Genomic DNA, 24,781 nt, shown 5'->3' on the forward strand with positions numbered 1-24,781 from the left:
GACAGACAGATAAACACACACACACACACACACACACACACACACACACACACACACACACACACACACACACACACACACACACACACACACACACACACACACACACACACAGAGAGAGAGAGAGAGAGAGAGAGAGAGAGAGAGAGAGAGAGAGAGAGAGAGAGAGAGAGAGAGAGAGAGAGAGAGAGAGAGAGAGAGAGAGAGAGAGATTCATGTGTTTTTTTGCAAGTATATTGATTGAAGGAGCAAGAATCGATGAGACAACCACGATTGGGTTGGTGATGTGGATGTGAGTGGAGGTGAGGGAGTGAGGGAGGGAGTGTGACAGTGAGGGAGTGAGGGAGGGACTTTGGCGGTGAGGGAGTGAGGGAGGGATTGTGGCGTTGAGGGAGTGAGGAGGGGATTGTGGCTGTGAGGGTGTGTGAGAGACGTTTCCTCCCTTCCCTCGTTGTGTTGCGTTGTGTTGTGTTGCAGTGAGACCTTTCCACCTTTGCGTTCTGCCGCCAGGTGGTGAACTGTGAGCACGTTTCTCTTTCCTTGAATGAAAATTGGATGGTACTCAAATTTTTCGCTGGATTTTTTTAAAGCATATGTATTACTCTATTATAACTTTGAAAATTGCCCTGGAATGTTTTGTTTTCCCTGGAATATTTGTGTGTTCATACGTTACCTGTGTTTTTATTCATGTGTGTGTTTTGTATTTTGTTGCTCCTCTGTGTGCGAAGCTTGACTAGTACAGGGACGTGCTCTTGTGACACTTAACAGTCGTCCACTTGATTTTCTTAAGCATTATTCTGTTACGAGCGAAGTCTTAGCAGTTGTCAAGCGTGTGTCGTGTGGAGACGTTGCCGCCCAGAGCAGGACATACCGCCTTCCTTGATCACTTTTCCTTTTCTTTTATTTCTTAGATATATTTGAACTCTGCTCGTCCTGCACATCCTTATATCATCCTTTTGACAACTTTATTTTTAGATTTCTTCTCGACTTTCATCTCATTCCTCTTATTTTTTTTTTCTCTTCTCCAACCACACATATTTTTTTTCTCTAGATGTATTTGAATTCTACTCGTCCTTCGCATCCCTTATATCATGCTTTTGACAACTTTACTCTCAAATTTCTTCTCAACTTTCATCTCATTCCTCTCATTTTCCTTCTTGCCAAACCACCTCCTCCATACCAAGGACACCTCCGTTCATCCTTCCCCGCCACATCCTCCCTCCTCGTCCCGCACCCTCCCTCACCCCGTCCTCCTCACCGTACAGGGCCCGGCCAATAGCCAGTTCGCATGACCCCCGCGGCCCCGACACTGACTTATGCCTCTCATTCATTTCGAACCCGGGGACACAATCATCTAATGCGCCAGCCAGTCACCCGAAGAATACTAGACAACTTGGTTTTTATTACAGTCCCGGCTCGTTACACCACTCCGGCCCTGCTGGGTGACGGCCCCGACTTGCACTCTTCGCCTCCGATTGCCCTAAATTGCCTATGGAACCGAGTACGTACATGACGAAGATCAGATTACGAAGTCGTAGCACCGTTCAGGGACGCGCCATCCTATTCATACGCGATTCAGTTCCAGGGATCAGAAGGTTATAGACGATGGGGGTGAAGTTGGAGATGGAGCAGAGAGACGGAGAGAGAGAGAGAGAGAGAGAGACAGAGGGGGGTGATCCACTGGTCCAGCCTCCCGTCGCACCGCATTAGCTTCTTGGTGGTGTGAGAGGCTGCGAGGACCAGCAGGTAATAATTTATGACCGCTCAGTTGTCACTCATCGTTAGCCGGAGAGACGGACGGACAGCGGGAGTCGCGGACCTTGATCATATTAATCGAATGCATGATTATTTTCCATCATCGCATCACTGCCAGAATTTTCTCCCTCCTTTATACTTCTTAACCTTTTGTTCCCGCATCCTTCAAGTCACTAAGCGGCGGTCTGGGGGACGAATATCGGGTTTGCAGGAAAGAGGAGAGATGTGTGGAGGTGGTGAGGGGAGTGTGGAGACTAGAGACCTCTTTTCCCCCCCCCCCCTGTTTTTCGTAATCTTTTGTTCCCGCATCCTTCAAGTCAGCGTCAGTCCTGGGGAACGAATATCGGGGTTTGCAGGAGGAAAGACAGAGACGTGTTGGGGGGTTGGGGGGTTGGGGGGGGAGCGTAGAGACCTCTGATTAAGTGACCTTGGGCGACAGGCTTTTCTCGTTGGTCCTGTTGCTGGGTCTTTGCAATCAGCTGATGTGATGTAAACAACGCGCACCTTAGTGTCACCTGACGGGGCCACCTCCACGCCGGGGGAAATGAGAGACGGCAGATTGTGGCGATACGGTGGACGCGGTGAGGGACGGGCGGCGGTGGTGTCATGAAGTGGAGTGTAATGGTGATGCAGGGGAGATAGAGAGGGTGATTGTGGTAATGGTGGCAGGGCAGAGGTGGCGGTGGAGGCGGTGGTAGGAGAGTGGCGGTGATAAGGTGATGGTAGTGTCGTGACGATGGTGATGGTGCGCTGGTAATGATGATAGACGGCCGGCATTTGTTCCTTTGTGAGCTGTCTGGTCTTGAATACTACTTGCCCGTCTCCTTCTCTCCAGCCGTTCAGATTTCCCATCGTATTCTCCCCCTTCCTTCATGATCAAACGCTGGATTTTTTTAGTTACGATTCTGTTGTCTGTATCTCGTTTTAATTCTTTGTAGTTTTGTCTCCTTTTCATTGTGATTCTCTATTGCCCTGTTTACTGTATTTCTCCCTTTCTCTAGCATCAATCATCTCATTACCTCCCTCGTACTCCCTTTCTCCCTCTGTCCTGCTTTCTCCCCTCTTCCTTTTACCGTTCTCTACCTACATCTCCTTTCTCCCGACAACCTCACATCCCCTCCCTCCCTCCCTCCCTCCCTCCCTCCATCCCTTCCCTTCATCTTACGTCACTTCTACTCACTTCTTAGCGGAGTAATCTAATCTCTGTCAATTCTTTAAAAGCATTTTTGTGTCCGACTTCAAGAATGTCTCGAGGACCCATTCAGAGCCACGCAAGTAATGTAAGGAGACTCACTGTGCATCATCGAGAGTGGTGTGAAGTACGGTGCGGGTGTACGGTGATGAGGGTCTTCAGGAGGGGTGGTGATGCCTTTCGAGGGATGATTGTGGTGTTAGTGGTGAAGGTGGCAGTCGTGGTGATACAAGTACATATTGGTGGTGATGAGAAGTGGTGAGGCTAGGTAGTGTATACGGTAGTGGTGTTAGTGGTGAGAGAAGCAGTCATACCAGTAGAAATGATGAAGTACATGGTCTGGTGGTGATTGAAAGGCTGTTTGTGATGTGTTCTTAATGGTGATGTGTGGTAGTGTATACGAAGAGGCGATAGTGGTGTTAGTGGTGAGGGAAGCAATAGAAATTATATAAAATGACAGAAATACAGACTCTGATGGTGATGAGAAAAGTGCTTGTGATGTATTCTTAGTGATGAGGTAAAGCAGTGTGGGTTGGTTTACGGAAAGGTGATAGTGATGTTAGTGGTGAGGAAGGCCGTTGCAGAATAAGTGAATAGAAATACAGGTTCTCAAAGTGATGAGGGAGACTGGTTTAAGTGCACGTAGTTGGCGGTGATTTAGTGGTGTTGGTGGTGAGGGAAGCAGTAATAAAATGTGATGAAATTTAAAGGAGTACAGATTCTGGCAGTGATGGTGAAGACTGCTGGTAATTGTATGTATGTGTGAAGGTAATATAATGCAGAGTAGTTTATGGAGACGCGATAGTGAAGGAAGCGGTAATAGAATAGGTAATGAGAGTGATAAGGGTACAGGTTCTGGTAGCGATGGTAAAAAACTGCTTGTAGTGTGCAGCAAGAAGCGATAGTGGTACAGGGAAAAGTTAAGTCAGATGGTAACCTAAGCTAACCAGTCAAATGAGTTACAAAAAAATGGTGATACAAGGAAAAGTTAGTTGAAATTTGTAACCTAATCTAATATAACCAGTCAAATGAATTGCACAAAAAGAAAAAAAAAGTGGTGCAAGGAAAAGTTAATCAAATGGGTAACCTAACGTAGCCAGTGAAATGAGTTACAAAAATTAAATAAAAAAGAATCAGTTAGTTAAGAAAGACAGTGGGTAGTATAAGAGATAAAAAAAAAAGAAAAAAAAGTCAAATGAGCAACTTAACCAAACATAACATAACCAGACAAATAAGTAACAAAAATAAATAAATAAATAAATAAATAAATAAAATAAAATAAGCATCAATTAATTAAGAAGGACCACATATAGCAGAGAAACTAAACACCACATTCTCCTATACAGTAAAGACTCGTAGTACCTTTAGCATACATCGTGGGTAACCTTGAATTAACCCCACCATGAATACACTTCTTTGCTGTGCGTTATATTTACATTAATTCACTACTTCTTTTTTATTCCTTACGTTCCTAATTTGTAAACGCGTAGGGTCCTTACTTTGTTGGTCTTGGAAGCTTAGTGAAAAAAAAATTATACAAAGGAGCATAAACATGTGTATTATACTGCGCCCTAAATACATGCAGAGTTATGTATATTAAGCCGTGAATTAGAGGTTACGGTTTGTTGACAATATTAAAGCAGGACATCGCAATTTAGAAAGGATTTATTCGCGTGTGAGTGTAATGCTGTTGATTCAGGTAGAGAGAAATAGCAAACAGGGAATATTGTGGGGGACAGAGCAAATAATTTTCTCTCTCTCTCTCTCTCTCTCTCTCTCTCTCTCTCTCTCTCTCTCTCTCTCTCTCTCTCTCTCTCTCTCTCTGAAACTTTTGTGTTTTTCCTCTTCCTTCTCATCGTTTTGTCATTACCTCTTAATTTTTTTTTATTTCCACTTATAGTTTCCTTTCTCTCTCTCTCTCTCTCTCTCTCTCTCTCTCTCTCTCTCTCTCTCTCTCTCTCTCTCCTCTCTCTCTCTCTCTCTCTCTCTCTCTCTCTCTCTCTCTCTCTCTCTCTCTCTGCTCTGTGCTCTGTATTCTCTCTCTCTCTCTCCTTCTAAATATACACCATGTACCTATGCGCTTCTCCTCCCTCTGCGTTTAAGTTCCCGCTCCTTCGATCCCAAGCTGAGTTACGGACCCTGACGGAGCGAAGTGAACTATGCAAATGTGCTGCGGCAAAAAAAAACAAGTACTCAATTCTGGTCTCTTCATCGCCTCCAGATAAGGTTTAAATCTCTGTCTGCTGCCGTTGTATATGTGCTGTCATGTGTCTTTGTTTATGGCGCTTCACTTAAAAGAGAGACGGAGAGACTGGGGGAGAGAGAGAGAGGAGAGAGAGAGAGAGAGAGAGAGAGAGAGAGAGAGAGAGAGAGAGAGAGAGAGAGAGAGAGAGAGAGAGAGAGAGTATTATTTTCACATGTCTGATTCTTTCGATAAGTTGAATATTTGTACGTCGAGTGTATGTGTGTGTGTGTGTGTGTGTGTGTGTGTGTGTGTGTGTGTGTGTGTGTGTAGAAGTGAAGGTTGTGTTTTTGTGCGTGGGTGTGCGTGCTGGGCTGCGGTGTGCGGCAGGTGGTCCGGCACGCCGCTAGATAATGACCGTAAAAAAGATGGGCGTGGGCGTGGGTTGGGTAAGAATGGGGAACAGCGGGTCAGTCTATGTAAATTTGATTTCGGTAAGAAGAAAATTAAGACCAATTTTCAAGCCGCACATAAAACTGCATTAATTATTCAAATCCACAGCATGGTAAGTAGATCGCGTATGTTAATGTTTTCTCTTCTTCTTCCAGGTGAGTATCGTGGTGTGTGGCGTGCCTCCCCTCCGCGAGGCCTCCAGCCAAGCCTCCAGAAAGGCCAGCCAGCCAGCCAGGTAACCTGCCAACCAGCCAGCCAGGTAGTCAGCCAGCCAGCCAGGCAACCAGCCAATCAGCCAACCAGCCAGCTAGGTAGTCAGCCAGCCAGTCAGGTAATCAGCCAGCCAGCCAGGTAACCAGCCAACCAGCCAGCCAGCTAGTCAGCCAGCCAGCCAGGTAACCAGCCAACCAGCCAGCCAGGTAGTCAGCCAGCCAACCAGGTAACCAGCCAACCAGCCAGCCAGGTAGTCAGCCAGCCAGCCAGGTAACCAGCCAACCAGCCAGCCAGGTAGTCAGCCAGCCAACCAGGTAACCAGCCAGCCAACCAGCCAGCCAGTTAGCCAGCCAAGTAGTCAGCCAGCCAGCCAGCCAGCCAGCCAGGTAGTCAGCCAGTCAGTCAGGCAGCCAGGTAAGCAGCCAGTCAGCCAGCCAGCTAGGCAGCCAGGTAGTCAGCCAGGTAGGCAGGCAGGCAGGTAGGCAGGCAGTGCGGTGCACCAACATTTCCACAACCCTCACCACGAGTCTGGAAAATCAAGTATACAAAGATGTATTCATCTTTTTCTTTTTGTGTGTTGCGTTGCGTGCATTTTTCCAGTCTCTCACTCCGTTAGTCCTGCATGATTTACGCTTGGAAGGCGAGGGCTCCAGTCTGTCTCAGGTTGCTGCTGCTGCTGCTGCTGCTGCTGCGCGGCGCTGCCATCTTGATTTTGTTGAGCTTCAATTGGAATGCATTCGCCAAGCGCGACTTGTGTTAATGGCGGCCACCGGTAGCAATTTGTTAATTGGGAAGACATGCTGAATAGAAATTATCCTGCGGACGACGCAGCAGGAGGCTAGTGGGATCAGACATGCGTAGGTTGTCCATTGCAGTGTCCCTCTGGACATGCACCAATCAGGGCTTTTGTTTACCTTATGCGGAGCCAATCAACGGCCGGTTTAAGGGTTGTAGACGCACTGGGGTTCCTGAGGGCGAGACGGCCTCCACCACTCCCCGCGGGGCGGCAGGGCTTGCACTGCCCCTTCCCGGCGATGACGCAGAGGCTGGCTGAGCGAGTAAGTATAAAGTGGGGCCCGCCCTTGTGATGCATGGCAGATATGCCGCTATTGACAGGGGCGGGGCACAGGTGCATCCCTGGCCCAGCTAAAGGCGGGAGGAGTCACCCCTGATATACCATCTGTGGCGGCCGTCCGGGAGAGGTCGATGGGGGGTCGCCGGGACTGTCAGGCGAGTCGCGGCTGTGTTGGAAGGGCGCTGGTGTACAGCAGACCTAGGCTGAGTGTAGATTAACGGAACAGACTTCGAGAGTGAAACTAAAGGCGGAGAGCGAGGCGACGCGGGGCAAAGGGTCGGGCTACATATTGGGGCAAGGCGGGGCGGGTACCTGCAGTTGTTGCCGCCTCGACGCAGGTCGCTGGGGGTCAGGGGCAGCGCGCACAGCGGCCCAAGGAGGGTGCACGGTGACACTCATGAAGAAGAGGGCACGGGACATTCATGGGAAGACGTCCATGTCAGCTTAAAATGCAGCAAGGTATTAAACAGAAGTGGAGGAAGGCAATTATCAGATTAGACTTTTAGCGGGGGGAAATGAAAGAGAAGAGAAACAAGCGGCGAGACTGTGGAGGAAAGGAAGCAGAGGAAAGAAATGGGGCGCCAGCCTTCCGTCCTACAGTCTCCCACGATCCTTTTTTTCTCCCATGCTCGCCATTAAATCCTGAGCTCACCTTCTCCCGGGAAAGTTACACCACTTTGCCAACTCTGGCTCCGCTCACCAGGGACATTTCCGGCACTCTGGCGGAACTTAATGCGCAGTTTCTTTTCTCTTAGCTTTTCTTTCGTTGCGGCAGTTCCGCATACACGGGAACTCCCTCCGCAAGGCAGCTCGTAAATAATCTTTTTAAGAAACACTCACAGCGAGCTGCTCTGAGCGGACGAGGAGTTGCTGGGAAAGATTATATATAACACCCGTGACGGCCCGGACTCCTCCTTCCCTGCGTGTTTTGCAAGCAAGAACTCCAAGGGATGACCAAAGTTTTTGGCACACACCTGCAAGAAGGACGAACACTTTTGGTGTGCGGCCAGAACCTTTCAGCACCGTCAGATATAACGAAGACAAGTTACAAAAATACTGAAATAAGCACCACACGCCACAAGTTGGTGGTTGGCGCCGGGACGCCGCCGCCTCGGCACCGGAGTCCTCCATTATAAGTTTGGTTCCCTGTTTACCGCCGCTCTCACTGCCACTTTTTTTTCCAAAGTTTCCCGTGGACGATGTATGGGAGGAGTTATGGTGTAGCTGCTGACGGGGAAAGAAAAATAAGTGGCCGTGGGAGTCTCAGTGGGCGAAACTAAAAGCATTTGCGGGTAAATTTCATTCGATAAAAAGGAAAAGATACACCCATAAAAGGGAAGCTCAGGATAACAAAGACCACACTTGTTTTATATACCCCGGTGGATGCTGGCTAATGATTCTGAGACCTAGATTGCAGGCTCGGCGTGGGCGGAACAGGTGAAAATGACAGAGGGAATTAGAATGGGCGAGAAACAGGACAGGGGGAAGAGAAGGAGACAGAAGTAGGGGTGTGGGTCGTGTCGGCTGTCCAGGTGTCGGGTTACCTGTGCGTGGTGATGGTCAGGGCTGCCTCTCCTGACTTGCTAATTAGGGAGAGACGCAGGTGACCCCCACGCACCCTAGAGCTTGAGGTGAGCCGGGGGAGAAAATAATTCCCTTCCCGGATGAGCGGAGGGAAGGGCGCGCCGGGACTAATCGAGACGCCCTTGGAAACTTTTTTAGCCACGTGAGTAGATAAAGCAAGAAATGAAATACAGAAAGGAAGTCGCTAACAAAAAAAAAAGAAAAAAGAATTAAACTTACAGAACAGAAGGTAAATCGTGCAGAAACACTCGTATCGTTTAAGGAACAATGTGAGAACTGCGCTGCTCACTGAACACAGCAACGAATAAACTGTTGAACCGTAAATCTGAAAGAATAAGATTAGAACTCAACGAAATTGCGCATAGCATATATAATTTTTTTGCAAATCATAAAAAGACCACGTTCTACTAAATAAATAATAATAAAAAGGAAAAAAAGTATATCAAGAGAGAGAGAGAGAGAGAGAGAGAGAGAGAGAGAGAGAGAGAGAGAGAGAGAGAGAGAGAGAGAGAGATCCCAAGTAGCATCAGAGTAGCGCTATGATTCCTGACGAGGCAAGAATGTGAACCTAACGTCAGCAATATGTGGGGGGCGCGAGACTCCGGCTGGCGGGGAATTAGAACGTCAAGAGGCGGAGGAGGAGGAGGAAGGCGGGGATTTGTCAGGCGGGCGGCGCTTACTGTCCAGTGGAGGAAGTTGTGGAGTAGTGGAGTTAGGTTTTTCAAGAGAGAAGGAATGAGAGTTTCTGATATTCATAGCCAGTCATGTGAAGTGGTGGGAGGACGCGTGGAGAAAGGAAGGTGAGCTGGAAGGCTGATGGAAGAGCAGTGTCTGATGTGGAGGGTTGGTTGGATTATAATATTTGGTGTAAAAGTGTATTAGAGGTCATAAGAAGGTTAGCATAAATATTCAAACACTCTGCATGGAGCTGGGAGACTGATAGAAGAAAAGGTGTCTGATGTGGAGTGCTGGTTAGACTGTAAAAGTAAGATAAGATACACCATTGAAAAAAAAATAATGAATGAATATATAAAAAAGATTATTATGCAGTTTAAGATTCATTTTGCCTAGAGCTTAGTATATCACAGATCACCAATAGCTAGTTTAAAATCACATACCTCATACATTCACGTAAAAACTATTGCATGCTTCCAGTTAGCTGCAAAAAAAAAAAAAAAAAATAGTACTATGTTAACTACCCTTTTATCTGCAAAGAAAGTGAATAATTAACAAGTGATCATAGATTAACATAAATAAAGTAACACTGAAACTGGAAGACTGATAGAGAAATTAGCGTGTTATGTTCATTGTTGGTGTTAAAAGTCTATTAAAAATCATAAGAGGGTTAACTTAAATATTTTAAGACTGGATCTGGAACACTGACAGAAAAGCTGGCGTGTGATGTGGTGTACGGCTAGATTGTTGGTGTAAAATTGTATTAGGGGTCATAGTAAGGTTAGCCTAAGTATTGTAAGGCTCTTAAAGGGGGAGAGGGTAATGGGAAAAGGTGGATTATGGTGTTAGGGTGAAGAGAGTGAGGAATGAGGAAGAGGAAGGGAAGGGGGATTAGGTAAGTAGAAGAGGAGAGGGAAGCATGAGAAAGAGGAGAGGGATCAAGAGAGGTGGATTGGTGAGAGGAAATAAGCTTACGGGATGGAGAACAAAAGATTATAAAAGCTTAAAACGGAAACACTGTACGAAGAGGTGAAAGCAGAGGGAAAATATGAAAATGTGTGTGTGTGTGTGTGTGTGTGTGCGTGTGTGTGTGTGTGTGTGAAGCGAAATGATAAATGTATGAAGGGCAAAGTGAAATAATTCCGTGTTTCCTATTTTAGTTTTATTTTTTTTTTTTCATATTGTCTCGTATTTCTTCGCTATCTTTATTATTTATTGCGTTAACCTTTACACTCGGTTTTTCCTGTCCTCTTTCCTTTCTTTTTTTTTAATTTTCGTTTTTTTTTCCAAATTTTTCAGTTTTTTTTTCTTTTCTTTGTCAAGCGAACTTCTATTTCGTCTGTTTTTTTGTTTTTGTTTTTTGTTTTTTCCTTTTTCTCTATTCACCAGATTCCCTTTCCATGTCAACCTTTTCCCTTTTCCCTTCTCCCCTCCGCCTTTCATTACTCTGACTCTCTCTCTCTCTCTCTCTCTCTCTCTCTCTCTCTCTCTCTCTCTCTCTCTCTCTCTCTCTCTCTCTCTCTCTCTCTCTCTCTCTCTCTGATTCCCTCTACATAGCTATTTTTTCCCTTTTTCCTCCCCAGCCTCCCCTCTTCATTCCCCTTCATCTTTGGCCTCCACTCCAGTTTTTCATCCAGTTCCCTTCATCCCTCGTATTATTGATTCCCTCTAGCAGTTTCCCTTCCCCTTCCCCTTTCCCTTCCTCGTCAGGCCCTGTGGCCTTCGTGTTCTAGCAGGTGGAAAATTGGCTTCTGAGTTACCGAGGCTTATTGAGTTGCTTGTCTGTGTGTCGTGTGGCGGTGCGGTGACTCTGTGGTCGGCTGTGTGTGACGCTGTGTTGGTGTTTGTAATGCTGGCGTGTTTTGGTTTGGTGTGGATTTTTGGATGTTGTAATTTGGATGTGGTTTGCTTGTATTGTGTTGTGTTGTGTTGTGTTGAGTGCCTTAGTTTGGCTTCATTGATGTGGATTGGTTTGTTTGTGTATGTATGTGTGTGTGTTTAATAATGATAGTGATAAAGTGTTTATTTACCCAGCAGGAGTGGAGCAGAAGGTATACGAATTAATGTTGCAAAGGTCTTGGGATGTTACAGAGTGGAGAAGAGTACAGTGGCAAGATAAAGTGTTGTACATTTATAAATAAACAATTCCTATGGGCTTGTTGGTGTGTGGTGTCTCCCAGTCAAGGCTCGGTCCTGCAGGCTAGGGGCGGGGTGTCAGGACGCCGGCACGAAGGGAAGTGTCTGTGTGTGTGTGTGTGTGTGTGTGTGTGTGTGTGTGTGTATGGTTGAGTGATTTTGATTGTCTTGTTGCTTCTGTTTGTGTTGCTGCCGTCCTGTGTGTGTGTGTGTGTGTGTGTGTGTGTGTCTATGGGTGTGGGTGTCTAGGTGTGTCTGTCTGTGTCTCCCAAAACACACACACACACACACACACACACACACACACACACACACACACACACACACACACACACACACACACACACACACACACACACACACACACACACACACACACACACACACACAGATCACGCTGCCTCACCCCACAATCCACGCACGTAAATGTCACTCATGTAAGTAAGTGTGCGTACCTTTAGGAAGACGAGGGTTAAGATTTACACGAGTTAGCTCAGGGGTCAGGGGTGTGCGGGGCGGGATCAAGGGGAAAGGGTAAATAGCAGCTAGAGGCAAGGCTGAAGGGAGGGTCTGAGAGGGTGAAGGGGGACATGATGGGCGTTGAAGGGGAGCAGGCGGTAATCCCAGCCTCCTGCTCTTCCCTCTCACGTCCTTGCCCTCGTGGAGTAAGTCACGCGTGGGATGAGTGGGAAGGGAGTGGGATGGTGATGTGGGAGGGGCAGAGAGAGAGAGAGAGAGAGAGAGAGAGAGAGAGAGAGAGAGAGAGAGAGAGAGAGAGAGAGAGAGAGTTGGTGGGTTACCTTTTTACAGGCAGGTAACCTAAAACTTATCGAACGGATCATGTGATAATTACATATGCATACTTGTCCTCTCATTATTGTTTTTTGTAGTAGTCGTGGTGGTAGTGGTGGTGGTGGTGGTAGTAGTGGTGGTGGTTGGTGGTAGCGGGGTTGTTGTTGTGGTTGTTGTTACCATAATTATTGTTTTTTGTAGTAGCCGTAATAGTAGCAGCAGCAGCAACAGTAGTAGTAGTAGTAGTAGTAGTAGTAGTAGTAATAGTAGCAGTAGTAGTAGAAGTAGTAGTAATAGCGGTATGAATAGTATAACAGCAGAAGTAGTAATAGTGATGTTTTTGTTACAACCATTACCATAATCATCATTAAACCATTACAGCATTTCAAGCCACTTAATTACTTAACAACCTAAAACGGTGTCAGGGTTACTAGGTCAGCATTTTTAAAGGTAATTCCTCTCTCTTTGGATGTTGTTTTTTCTTACGAGGAACCTTTTATATTTTCGTATCTACAATATTTTTCTTTCCAACGAAATTATGGGTCGACGCCCTACGGCTAATCATTTACTCTCGCGAGGGAAAGATTGACGAGCCATCTAAGTAAAGAAAGAAGAAGAAGAATGAGAAGACGAATATTTAATTTGGTAAGTGTGGGAGAAGAAAGCGCGTGAAAGGAATGCACGAAAACACTGCATCAATTTGGAAAGGAAAGGAACTAGAAATGTTAAGAGTGAAAAGAGGGAAGGAAGAATTGAGGAAGAAAGGCAGGAACATGGGTGAAACTTAGTGAAGAAAATGGAGAAGAATGGAGATAGGAAAAAATGGAGGAGGGGAAAGAGAAGGATGGAGGGAGAAGGTGAGAAACAGAGGAAGGAGGGAGGAAGGGATGTGGGGGGGATGAAAGGGAGGAGCAGATGAGAAATGAAGAACGAGGAAGGGAACAATGGAAGAGAGGAACAGAAGAAACATAGATAGAACAAGGGAAAGAGGAACGGTGGGGGAAGAAGAGAGAGAGAGAGAGAGAATGAAGGAAGAAAGGGAGGAACAGGAGACACGAAGAAGGAGGAAGGATAGAAGAAGGAATGAAGGAAGTAACCTGAGCCTGAACCACACTCAGGTATCATGTTGAAAGATCTGAACAGGTGAACCTTGCCTCTTATCTCCCTCCATCATTTTCCTTCCCAGATGGCGTGGTGTGGGGAGGCCAGACGCAGACGCACACTTGGGTTCACAAAGCGTACCGCACTAACAAACAAACTGAGCCTGATAACATAGATACGAACTGGGGGAAAGAGTTGAACAGGGGTCAGAGAAGGGAGATATGCATGCTATATAAAGTTGCAAGCCATAAGGAAGAGCTGAGCTGGAGGCAGAGACAGATATGCAGCGTAGAAAAGACGATCAAACCAAACAAACTTAGACAGGTAACGTGGATACAGACTGGGGGAAGAGCTAAGCTGAGAGCAAAGAAGGCAGATATGCAGCAGAGACAGGTAACGTTGGTGCAAACTGGAAGAGCTGAACGAGGAGGCAAAAAAAAAAAAAAAAAGGCAGAAATGTGGAATAGTAAAGATGATCTAACCAAACTGAGCCGGGTAACGTAGATGCAGATTGGTGGAAGAGTTAGACTTAGAGGGAAAGATATGCAGAGTAGTAGATGAAATTGTAAGGCATAGCAATCCAACCAAACAAACATGAAAACAAAACGTATTAGTGAGAGAGAGAGAGAGAGAAAAAAAAAAAAAAAAGCACAAATAAGACTTAAGGAAGAGACAGAAATCCAGACAAATAAAGACACTTGAAAGCTTAACCCACAGAAACACAAATAAACACTAACACAAACATACATAAAATCAACAAGTGACAAACAGACAAGAAAGCCAAACTAGAGGCGGACAAACAAACATTTTGACAGACGGACAGACAGATATATTGCTCCCATCACCACACCAGAGGCCAACCCTTCACTGCGGCTCCCCATCCCATATTTGTGTTGCAGCCTCAAGTCCCGTCACTCGTGCCCTCTGGTGATCCTGGGGTGGAGAGAACTAGAGGGGAGGCACGGGAAAACCAGGGGACGACTCTTGCAATATAGAAGGAATTAAAGTTAAGCTGGAAATGCACAGAATCCAAAGAGTGCGGAGTTAGTAAGGGGAGTCTCGTCGCGGGCAGGGAGACGGAAGGGTGGTAGGAAACTGAGGGATTCTTGTTCTGTAAAATAATTAACGTTGAGAGTGAAAAGAATTGATGGTGAAACTGGAAACTCGCTATGTCAGAATGTATATATGTAATGCTGTCTGTACTGGAATTATTGTTTGTGTGTGTGTGTGTGTGTGTGTGTGGGTGGGTGTTTGGGTGGGTGGTTATAACGTCATCAAAAGGTACAAAAATGATCTGATATGTAAACTCAAGCTTCTCCACCTCCTCCTCCTCTTCCTCCTCCTTACCACAACTCAGGAAATGCATTTTTTTTTTTTCCCCCTCCCAGCAATCCACAAGACACTAAATCCGACCACCTCCTCACCCCAGCCATCCTACAGAGGGAGTTTTGGTGATGTCAGCCTTCACCTTTCCCCTCACGGCCCCCATCCTTTCCTACCCCACCCTTCCTATCCCCATTCCTACCCCATTATTTACCCTCCCATCCTCTCCCGCTCTTCCTACCCCGAGCAATCCCGTTCAACCACACCCCACCACATCCTGCCCCACTCCGCTAGCCGCTACTCCCCCGCCCCTTCCCATTCCACCACGCCCCACCTCACCCCGCCCCACCTCGCTCCGCCCCACGTCACCTCACTTCACGACTCTGGCTGTCTCGCTTTATTTGTGTTGGGGCTCACCAAGGGCGCCTCGTGACGTCATCTGTTGTTTGGAGGAGAAGGAGGAGGAGGAGGTAGTGAGAAGAAAGGAGGTGGATGGTGGAAGGTGTTGTTGGAGAAGTTTGTGGAGTGTTTGGGTGAAGGTTTGCATTTGATCATCGTGGTGGTGGTGGTGGTGGTGGTGTCTCCCTCACAAATTACTGTCTTAAGGTACGGAGTTGAATTGTAGTCTATTGAGGGACCCCATAATAAGCATGATACTGTTGCTGAATTGTAAATGAGCACAGCATTATACACCAAAGCACACGTGTACATACCACACTTGGACAGAAACGTGAATAATGTTCTAGTTAGGTACACTTTCAGTATCTTCCTAGAGCCTCGTCTTGATCACCACATTTACTTATCACGCACACACACACACAAACAACAACAACATCAACAACGACAACAACAACAACAACAACAACAACAACACATTATGAAGAAGGCAGATATCATTAATCCCACCATCTATCGTGTGTTTCCTTGTCTGGTGGAGTGCCAAGGGTTGCCTGCGATCCCTGCTCCGCCCCCTTCCCCTCCTCCCTCACCCCTCCTTTCTCAGGTCTCCGCCCCCTCCTCCTCCTCCTCCTTGCCGCCGCAGCACCACACAGCCTCGCTACTTATGCACTGCTGTTGGCCGGGCGGTGATATTCGCCTCTTCTCTTTAATTTTCGCCTCTCCATCTTTTTCTTGTGTCTCTCCTTTGTCGCATGCGTGTGTTGACGGAGTCCTCGTAGTCGTCAGGAGCCACGGAGGAGGTGGAAGGGAGATCAGAGAGGAGGAAGAGGAGGAAGACTTGAGGCGGCGGTAGTGGTGGTGGTGGTGGTGGCGGCGGCGGAGCAAGAGAGGCAGGCAGGAGGGCGTTCCATTTGTCATTGGAGAGGATAATTGGCCCTGTATCAAGAAATATAGACGATTTTTCAGCATATGTGACTGTGGGTGGGGGCGGGGAGGGTGGGGAAGCGTGACAGGGAGTATTTCATGATCCCGCCCCTCTCTCCACCCCCTTCCTTTTCCCTCCCCTTCCTTCCTCCCCTTCCCTCCCCTCCTTTTCCTCTGTCTCTCCGTCTTTTCTCTCTCCTGCTTCTACCTCCATGCTCCCACCTTTCTCTCCTCCCCTTTTCCCTCTCTCTCCTTCTTCTCTATCTCTCCCCTTCTACCTCCATGCCCTGCCTTTCTCTCCATTCCTTTTTCTCTTCTCTCTCCCTGTCTACCTTTCTGTTCTCTTCTTTTCTCTCTACCTCACTTCCTTCTTCCCCTTCTTTCCTCTCTTCTTTTCCTCTCTCCCTGTTTTTCTTCCTCTCTTCTCCTATACCTTCTTGTCCTCTCCTTTCTCTCTACTTTCCTTGCTTCTTCCTTTTCTCCCCTTCTCTCCTCCTTTTCGTCTTTCACCGTCTTCTTGTCTATCTCCTTTGCTTCCTCCCCTTCTCTTTTCCTTTTCTTCTCTCACCGTTTTCTGTCTACCTCCTTTGCTTCCTTCCCTTCTCTCCCCTTTCCTTTCTTCTCTCCACACCTTCCTGTCTACCTCTACTTTCTTACCTTCTCTCCTTCTTTTCCTCTCTCCACGTCTTCCTGTCTACCTCCTTTGCTCCCTTACCTTCTCTCTCTCTCTCTCTCTCTCTCTCTCTCTCTCTCTCTCTCTCTCTCTCTCTCTCTCTCTCTCTCTCTCTCTCTCTCTCTCTCTCTCTCTCTCTCTCTGTCTAAAGAACGCAAATAGGAGCTCACTAAATCGTGTCGGTGAGGCCGCGAGAGACGTAAAGCTCTCACCTATAGCGTACAACCAGACGTCACGTGACTGTTAACCCATAAATATTACTTCCCTCATCATTTTTTCCCCTCATAAGGTTTTTTTTTTCCCTCTTCGCCTCCTCTGTGTGTGTGTGTGTGTGTGTGTGTGTGTGTGTGTGTGTGTGTGTGTGTGTGTGTGTGTGTGTGTGTGTGTGTGTGTGTGTGTGTGCTTACTGCCTGTCTGCGTTTACCTGTTGATGAGAGGGATGTTACCTGTTGTTGTTGTTGTTGTTGTTGTTGTTGATGTTGTTGATGTTGTTTAAGGATATTTCTTTAATAATGGACACTTTTTTCATCTTCTTTTCTTCCTTCCTTTTCTTCGTTAGCTATTTTCTTACGTTCATGTCAAGTAGTTAGTCAGTCCTATTTGTAAACCTGTGTAATCCTCCTCCTCCTCCTCCTCCTCCTCCTCTTCCTCCTCCTCCTCCTCCTCCTCCTCCTCCTCCTCGTAATGCTGAAGAACGAGGCGCAAACGACGTGGAATTACCCCCGCCTCTCAACAACATCATCACAATTCCGTATGTCTAAGCTTCGGAATGCCTGTTTTTTGTCCAGCTACGCGTTACATTACCTGGGACGGTTACACAAGCTAAGGGGGGGCTGGGTGTGGTGGGGGGGTTACAGGTGCGCTTCGTCATCATTTTCGGCAGCCAGGTGTTGTTTTCTACCTGGTTTACCTGTCCTCACGCCGCCCTCACGCCTCGCCACCTGTAATTATTCTCGCGAGCCACAATAGAGAGAGTGAGTGAGAGAGAGTGCTGGGTTATGTTCCACCGCTGTAATTGAGCTGTGTATAAGGAGCGGGGAATGAGCGAAGGGAAAGGGCAAGGTGTACATGGAAGGGAGGTGATGGGTAGGGGGGAAAGGAAGGAAGGAAGGGGAGGGAAGGGAGGGAGAGAGAATGTCATGATAGTATGTGTGGTTAAGTCACTCTCTCTCTCTCTCTCTCTCTCTCTCTCTCTCTCTCTCTCTCTCTCTCTCTCTCTCTCTCTCTCTCTCTCTCTCTCTCTCTCTCTCTCTCTCTCTCTAGGGTCATTATTTTCTTTTTTTCTTTTTTATAGCCTGGCATCTCGTTTTCTTCGCCACCTCATTTTTTCCTTATGCAAATGGCACCTAGACTTTATTTACTCTCTCTCTCTCTCTCTCTCTCTCTCTCTCTCTCTCTCTCTCTCTCTCTCTCTCTCTCTCTCTCTCTCTCTCTCTCTCTCGCTCCCGGCCATCCAATTCTCTTCATTCTCCGATTTCTTCTTTATTTTATGCTCTGTTTGACTTCCATCAGGATCACCTTTCTCTCCACTCCCTCCAAGTTTTTCCTCTTCCTTTACTCTTTTCCCCTCCTTCTCTTTCTCCCTCACCCTTTCATCTTTCTCACCTTGGCTAATTTATTCTTTCCACCTCCCTACCTCCCGCCTTCCTTTGCCTTTGCAGTCTGTACCTTCACTCCATCATACCTTTCTCTCTCTCTCTCTCTCTGTCTCGCTCTCTCCCTCTCGCTGTCACTCCCTCCCTCCTGCCACTAAATCTGTCGCCTCTGGGTAGTAATTGGTCGGTGGTTGCAGACGAAGAAACCTCTGTCTCTCCATAAATGACTGAAGGAACATTAATATCACTCGTGCTTGTGTGTGTGTGTGTGTGTGTGTGTGTGTGTGTGTGAGAGAGAGAGAGAGAGAGAGAGAATAAAGGGAAGCTACGATCTGCCCATGGAAAAGAAAGGTGATACGTAGAAATAAAATAAAGAAAAGTAAATGTTTGAAGAGAGAGAGAGAGAGAGAGAGAGAGAGAGAGAGAGAGAGAGAGAGAGAGAGAGAGAGAGAGAATAATTTGCAAGTGTAACAAAAAGGACATGACAAGGAGAAATAAAGATAAGGAAAATAACTGTCAGAGAGAGAGAGAGAGAGAGAGAGAGAGAGAGAGAGAGAGAGAGAGAGAGAGAGAGAGAGAGAGAGAGACGGGGGAATGTGGGGATAAGTTACGGAGAAAAAGACGAGGAAGGGAAGATGGCTAGTGATGGTACTGTCAACTCACGCCCTTTCTATATTTCCCAGGAGAGCTTAGGGAGCCTTCTTTGCACCTCCCCCTCCTTACACCCTTCCCCATACACTCCCTGCCTCCTACACTCCCTCTCCCTCTCCCCTTCCTCCCTACATTTCCTCCCTCATTCTCCCTCTTTCAGCTTATCTACATAACCACACTTCCGGCTGCCACCACCATCAACAACACCACTGCGCTCTCTCTCTCTCTCTCTCTCTCTCTCTCTCTCTCTCTCTCTCTCTCTCTCTCTCTCTCTCTCTCTCTCTCTCTCTCTTCCCTCTTACACCTGATTCTTGTTTTACTCTTTTCTTCTTCCTTTCTGCGCTTGATTTCCTTTTTATCCTTCTTTTCCAATCCTTTTTTCTCTCCTCTCTCTCTCTCGTCGTGGCCTTTAATCCTCTCCCTCCCCGCAGCGTATCCAATCCTGTGATTCATCTGGGTGGTGATGGCAGGTCGGCGTTATATTATTGGTTAGTGATGTTTTATGGATACGTGGACTTGGGGTAGGTGGCGCCAAGAGAGAGAAAGAGAGAGAGAGAGTGGGGGCAGGGGGAGCGATCAGTATTCTTCCTCCTTCCCTTCCTCATCTTCATCCTCCTCGTTCATTTGTTGTTGTTGTTGTTGTTGTTGTTGTTGTTGTTGTTGTTGTTGTTGTTCTCCTCCTCCTTCTCCTTCTCCTCCTCCTCCTCCTCCTCCTCCTCCTCCTCCTCCTCCTCCTCCTCCTCCTCCTCCTCCTCCTCCTCCTCCTCCATATACTTGTCATGTTTATCTCCACAAGAGGCAGTGTGACAGGTTATCACCCTTCACCCCCCTCTCCCCCTCTCCTCCTCTCTCTCCCTCTCCCCCTCACCTGCCCTCAACATAGCAACCCCACATACCTTCACCCCCTCCTCCTTCACTCCTTCATCACCCCTTCCCTCGCACCTTCTTTCTTCCCTCCTTCCCCTCCCTCATGTCTTTCCTCACACCCCTCTTCCTCCTCCTCCCTTCCCACCTCCTCTTCTCCATCGTCTCTCCTTCATACTTTGCTTCCTCTTCCTTCCTTACCTTCATTACCTCCTCCCCTCCTCCTTCCCTTCCTGATAGCCTCAATTACACACTTTACCGCACTCTTTCCTCCTCTTTCCTCTCCTTATTTCCTCTCTTTCGCACTCTTTACCTCTCCTCTCCTCTCCTTTCATGTTTTCGTCTCCTCACTTACCGTTTTATCTCCCTCAGGTGGTTCTCTACATTCCTTTTTTCTTTTTTCCTTTTCTTCTTTCACCTTTCATTCTTTCACCTTTCATTTCATATTTTTCACCTGTACGCTTGCATCCTCTCTTTTTTCTTTTTCTTTTTCTTGTCATCTTTCTTTATTTTTCACTCTTTCTTTTTCAGTTTCACTCGTTCGTATTTTTTCCTTTATTCCTATTGCATTGTTCTCGTTTACCTCCTCCTCCTTTTTCCTCCTTTTCCTTCTCCTCCTCCTCCTCCATCTTTCCCTCACTCTTTCAATCACATCCTCGCATTTCCTTTCCTCCTCTTAAGTTCATACCTCAAACACTTCTCTCTATTTTTCCTTCCTCCTCCTCTTTTACATCTTTATTCACTCCTCCCAGTCACACCCTTGCGTCTCCTCTGTGTTCCTCTCCGGGCCATACCTCGCATTTAATTCCCTCGCCTGTACCTTCCTTGCTTCCTTCCTTCCCCCTCCGTTAGTATCGCTCAGCATCGCGTGTCTGGCCCGTGAGAGGCGCCATCTATGGGTTCCTTCCTGCAGGGTGAGGAGGAATAGCTCATCTCCTCGGACACTGCAGGCTCAGGTGTCACTAGCAGCAGCAAGAGTGTCCTTCCCTCCCTTCCTTCCCTTCCTTCGCTTCCTTCCTCCCTTCGTCTGTCTGTCTCTGCCTTGTCTTTCGTGTCTTTCCATCTCCTTCCCTTTCTCGTGTTTCTTCTTCTTCGTCTCGTCCCTCGTTCCTTTCATCACATGTCTCCCCTTCTCCCTTCTTCTCTCTTCTCTCTGTCGTTTCTCGTCTCTCATCAACCCTTTCCTCTCTCTCTCCCTCTCACTCTCACTCTCTCTCCTCTTGAGTTGTTATGGCGGCTGTAAACTGCGATTCACCGTCACTTTTATAAGGTATTTTCACTATTTCTTTTTATGTAGCCGCGTCATGGTGCAGCGGTGACGGGCGTCGTGAATAAGAAATGAATAGTCACATGAAAACTGGGAAGATGAAGTGGGCGGCCGCGTTAGCTTCGTAATAAATCAGAAATGTTGGGTTGATACGGAAAAAAAACATGTCGATCAGAAGGTTATTAGTTTTGTTGGAATCAGGGAGAAATTTGGCCTTAGAAGATTAAAATAAAAAAAAAGGTGAATTAAAAGTACTGAAAATAAAAAAAATAAATAAATAAATAAGGTAGTGAGTTTGTTTGATAAAAAAAATATATATATGTATATTCAGGAAGACTATTGCCTTTAGAATCAGTCTGGGTAAATGTGGAATCAAAAAAAAATTGTTCCCCATAACGTTCTCAACTTTGATGTAGATGAAAAAAAAAAAGTTAATAAGCAAAAAAAAAAAGAAGAAAATACACATGAAGATCAACTCTCAAGAAATCGAAACCTTACGTGGCTCCTTACAAGCATCTCTGAATGATTTGAAGCCAAGTCTTTGTTCCCTTCATAAAAAAAATAGAAAAAAACATAAGAAAAAACATGAAGGTGATTTTCTAGCATGTTAATATATTTTTTCGCGGTTATTTGCTTTGTTCGATGTGCGTCATGTCCACTCTTCCCTCTGTTTGTTTTGAAAGCACTCACGCGGCCGCCACACTCCGCCAGGTGAAGAGAAGTGGAGAGATGAGGAAATGCCCAGCGGGAGAGAGGGGGAGGTGTGGAGGGAATGAGGTGGTGTTGGACTGGGGAAGAAAGGGTTGTGTGGGATGGGGTAGGGAGAATGGAGGAGGAGGAAGAGAAGAGGGCGCTAGTGTGTGATGGGGGGTGGGGGGAGAATGCAGGAGGAGGAAGGAGGGGAAGAGAGCGCTGGTTTCTTTGCGTTTGGTTCATTTTTGTTTGAAGAGTCGTGCACATATATTAGAAAGTGAGGAAATTAGGAGGTAGGGGGAGAGGAAAAGGGAGGAAGGAGGGAGGAAAAAAATGTAAAGATGGAAGAAAGAAAAAAAACCTTGAATTTGATGAAGTGCCGTAATAAATCATGAAACTTAATAGATAACATCGTAACTATAGACTTTTCTCTCTTCATTATCTAACAACACATATCTTTTATTAATTATTACTTAAATATTCACAGTCCTCGCTTTGTAATCCTCATATTTTTAATCCCACTCCTTATCTCACCTCTCTCACTCTCTCTCTCCTATCTTACTGGGTACAAAGGAAGATACACGGCACAAGAGTGGGAGAGGGACAGGGAGAGTGAGAGGAGATGAAGGGGAGATGAGGTAAGAGTGGGAGGAGGAGGAGGAGGGTAGAGGACTTAGCAGACGCAAGGGTAGAGTAACACCCGAAGCCTCAGGATTGTTGAGTTTGGTGAAGGGAGAAGGAGGAGGAAGAAGAGGAAGAAAGGAGCAGAGGAGACAGGATGAGGGAGGGACAGGAAGAGAGAAAAGGAAGGAAAGATGCTTCTTGTGTCACTAGAACCTTGTGTGTGTGTGTGTGTGTGTGTGTGTGTGTGTGTGTGTGTGTGTGTGTGTAGGTGCGCGGTAGCGTGAAGATTTATTGCCTAAAAGAAAATAATGAGGTAGTGTTGACAGGGAGTAGGTTACGTACACACACACACACATACACACATATGGAGAGAGAGAGAGAGAGAGAGAGAGAGAGAGAGAGAGAGAGAGAGAGAGAGAGAGAGAAGACAAAAAAAATGAGTTTCTAACTTAAAAAAAAAAAAAAATCGTAGCATAACAAGTACAGCAGGCGTCAACACATCGAAGCCCGCGCCGCCAGTACAAAGCACGCCGAAGCACCGAACCCTGTGCCTGTGAAGCCTCGAAGAGAAGCTCATTTATCTCTCGCTGTCTCATTATCTCCAACCGTAAGACGTCCGCCAGAGGGAGGGGAAAAAACGCCCATCTGGAAAATAAGTCACTGAATAATTAGAGTGAGAGTGAGCCCTTGGAAAATTATTCACTCCCTCTCTCTCCCTCTCTCTCCCTTTCCCAGTGATTTCCTCCCAGCCAACTCGAGGGGAAGGGAAGGAAGGGAGAGGAACGTGGGTGGATTCAGAATAAGTTAATTGTTTTCCTTATAAAGTCTTATGAGTGCATTGCGTGTGTTTAGTTCTCGGTACAGTGGTCTAGATGAGGTTAGGTTAGGTTAAGTTACGTTAGGTTTTGGTTAGGTTGGGTTATGTTAGGTTTAGTTAGGTTTGGTTTATACACACACACACACACACACACACACACGAGCCAGTGGGTAGAGAGTGGGAGTCAATACATCCTTGACACTCACCACGGCTACAGTGACGCGTCGGGACAGTGACAGGTGGAAACAGTCCCGGGGCTGAGACGGACGCCAGCCAGGGTAAACAAAGCGAGACTGCGAACAGCGGGACGGTACCTCGACAGGGGCTGAGAGAGAGAGAGAGAGAGAGAGAGAGAGAGAGAGAGAGAGAGAGAGAGAGAGAGAGAGAGAGAGAGACGCGCACAGACTTAAAGATCAGAAAGATATATATAGAAAGAGGAAAATTGATTAAACTATGACGGAAATTTAAAGAAAAGAGGCTTAGAGAGAGAGAGAGAGAGAGAGAGAGAGAGAGAGAGAGAGAGAGAGAGAGAGAGAGAGAGAGAATACGCAAATTACACGGTGAATTCAAGACAACAATATTTTTTTCCGTGGAGAATAACTTTTTTTTGTAACTTGACGAAACTTCCCTTCAGGCGGTGCTAACTCTCTCTCCCTCTCTCTTTCTCTCTCTCTTTCTCTGCCAGACCAAACCGAAACCGAAGTAAAAGAATAAAAATAGCAGAGGAAAGCAAAATATGGCTCTATGTACTCCACAATTTTTATAATCCCCGAGGACAGACGAAGGCGGAGGGAGGAAATCCGGAGCGGGAGAGCGGAGTGAAATGGGATGAAAGCTTTTGAAAGTAAATTTATTATTGTGAAGTTTTGGTTCTTCTCTTGAGTTACCAGACCATCTCATTGTCGCCTCTTCCTTAATGTGTGTACTTAACCCCCCCATCCCCCTCCCACCTCCTCCTCCACCTTCTCCTCCTCCTCCTCCATCTATTTGTCACTCTCCCTTCACTCCTCTCTCATCTCCCTCCCATCCCTCAGTCCCCTCCTTATCTCCCTCTCTTCCTTCCTTCTTCCTCCCTAATGTCCCTTCGTCCCTCCCTCTGTCCTTCCCCTCCGTGTCTCCCTCCTGCTGTCTCTCCCTCTGTCTCTCCCTCCTCGTCTGCGTGAATGAATGCTGATCGAGTAAGGATTGACACTCGATAAATGATACATAGCTACAACTACCACCACCACTACTACTACTACTACTACTACTACTACTACTACTACTACTACTACTACTACTACTACTGAATGATGAGTTTTCTTCATTTCTCTTCTACTCCTACTTTTTTTTATCCTACTTTTCTTCCAGTTTTCCTTTCTCTCTCTCTCTCTCTCTCTCTCTCTCTCTCTCTCTCTCTCTCTCTCTCTCTCTCTCTCTCTCTCTCTCTCTCTCTCTCTCTCTCTCTCTCTCTCTCTCTCTCTCTCTCATCTCTGTTCCTACTTTTTCCCCCTTCTGTCTGTTTTTCCTTTTTTATTTCCCTATGTTACCGTCTGTCTGTCTGTCTGTCTCTCCCTCCCTGTTATCCATCTGCTTCTCCCCCTCCTCCTTTCCCTTTCCTTCCTTTCTCTCTCCTCCCTCCATTTCTCTCCTCTCACCTTCTCCCTTAGTCCGCCCATCCTCTTAACTACCTTTGTCCCTTCCTCCTCCTCCTCCTCCTCCTCCTCCTCCTCCTCCTCCTCCCTGTGACTGTCCTGCATGTTGATGTGACTGTAGTTAATTGTATGACCAGTCTCTCTCTCTCTCTCTCTCTC

At 46.7% G+C, this 24,781-nt stretch overlaps 1 protein-coding gene across 1 annotated transcript in view; it reads left to right on the forward strand.

The window, feature by feature from the left end:
- Nucleotides 1–5,722: 5,722 nt before the first annotated feature.
- LOC135115091 (protein slit-like) overlaps nt 5,723–24,781 on the forward strand; it is a gene marked incomplete at its 5' end in the record, with an annotated part of 139,437 nt that continues 120,378 nt past the window's right edge. The window contains one exon of the mRNA XM_064031583.1: nt 5,723–5,817. Within this exon, the coding sequence (XP_063887653.1) occupies nt 5,723–5,817 (95 nt within the window). The remainder of the gene's footprint in view (nt 5,818–24,781) is intronic.

Source organism: Scylla paramamosain, chromosome 28, assembly GCF_035594125.1.
Source record: "Scylla paramamosain isolate STU-SP2022 chromosome 28, ASM3559412v1, whole genome shotgun sequence".
In the NCBI taxonomy this organism is placed as follows: Eukaryota; Metazoa; Arthropoda; class Malacostraca; order Decapoda; family Portunidae; genus Scylla; species Scylla paramamosain.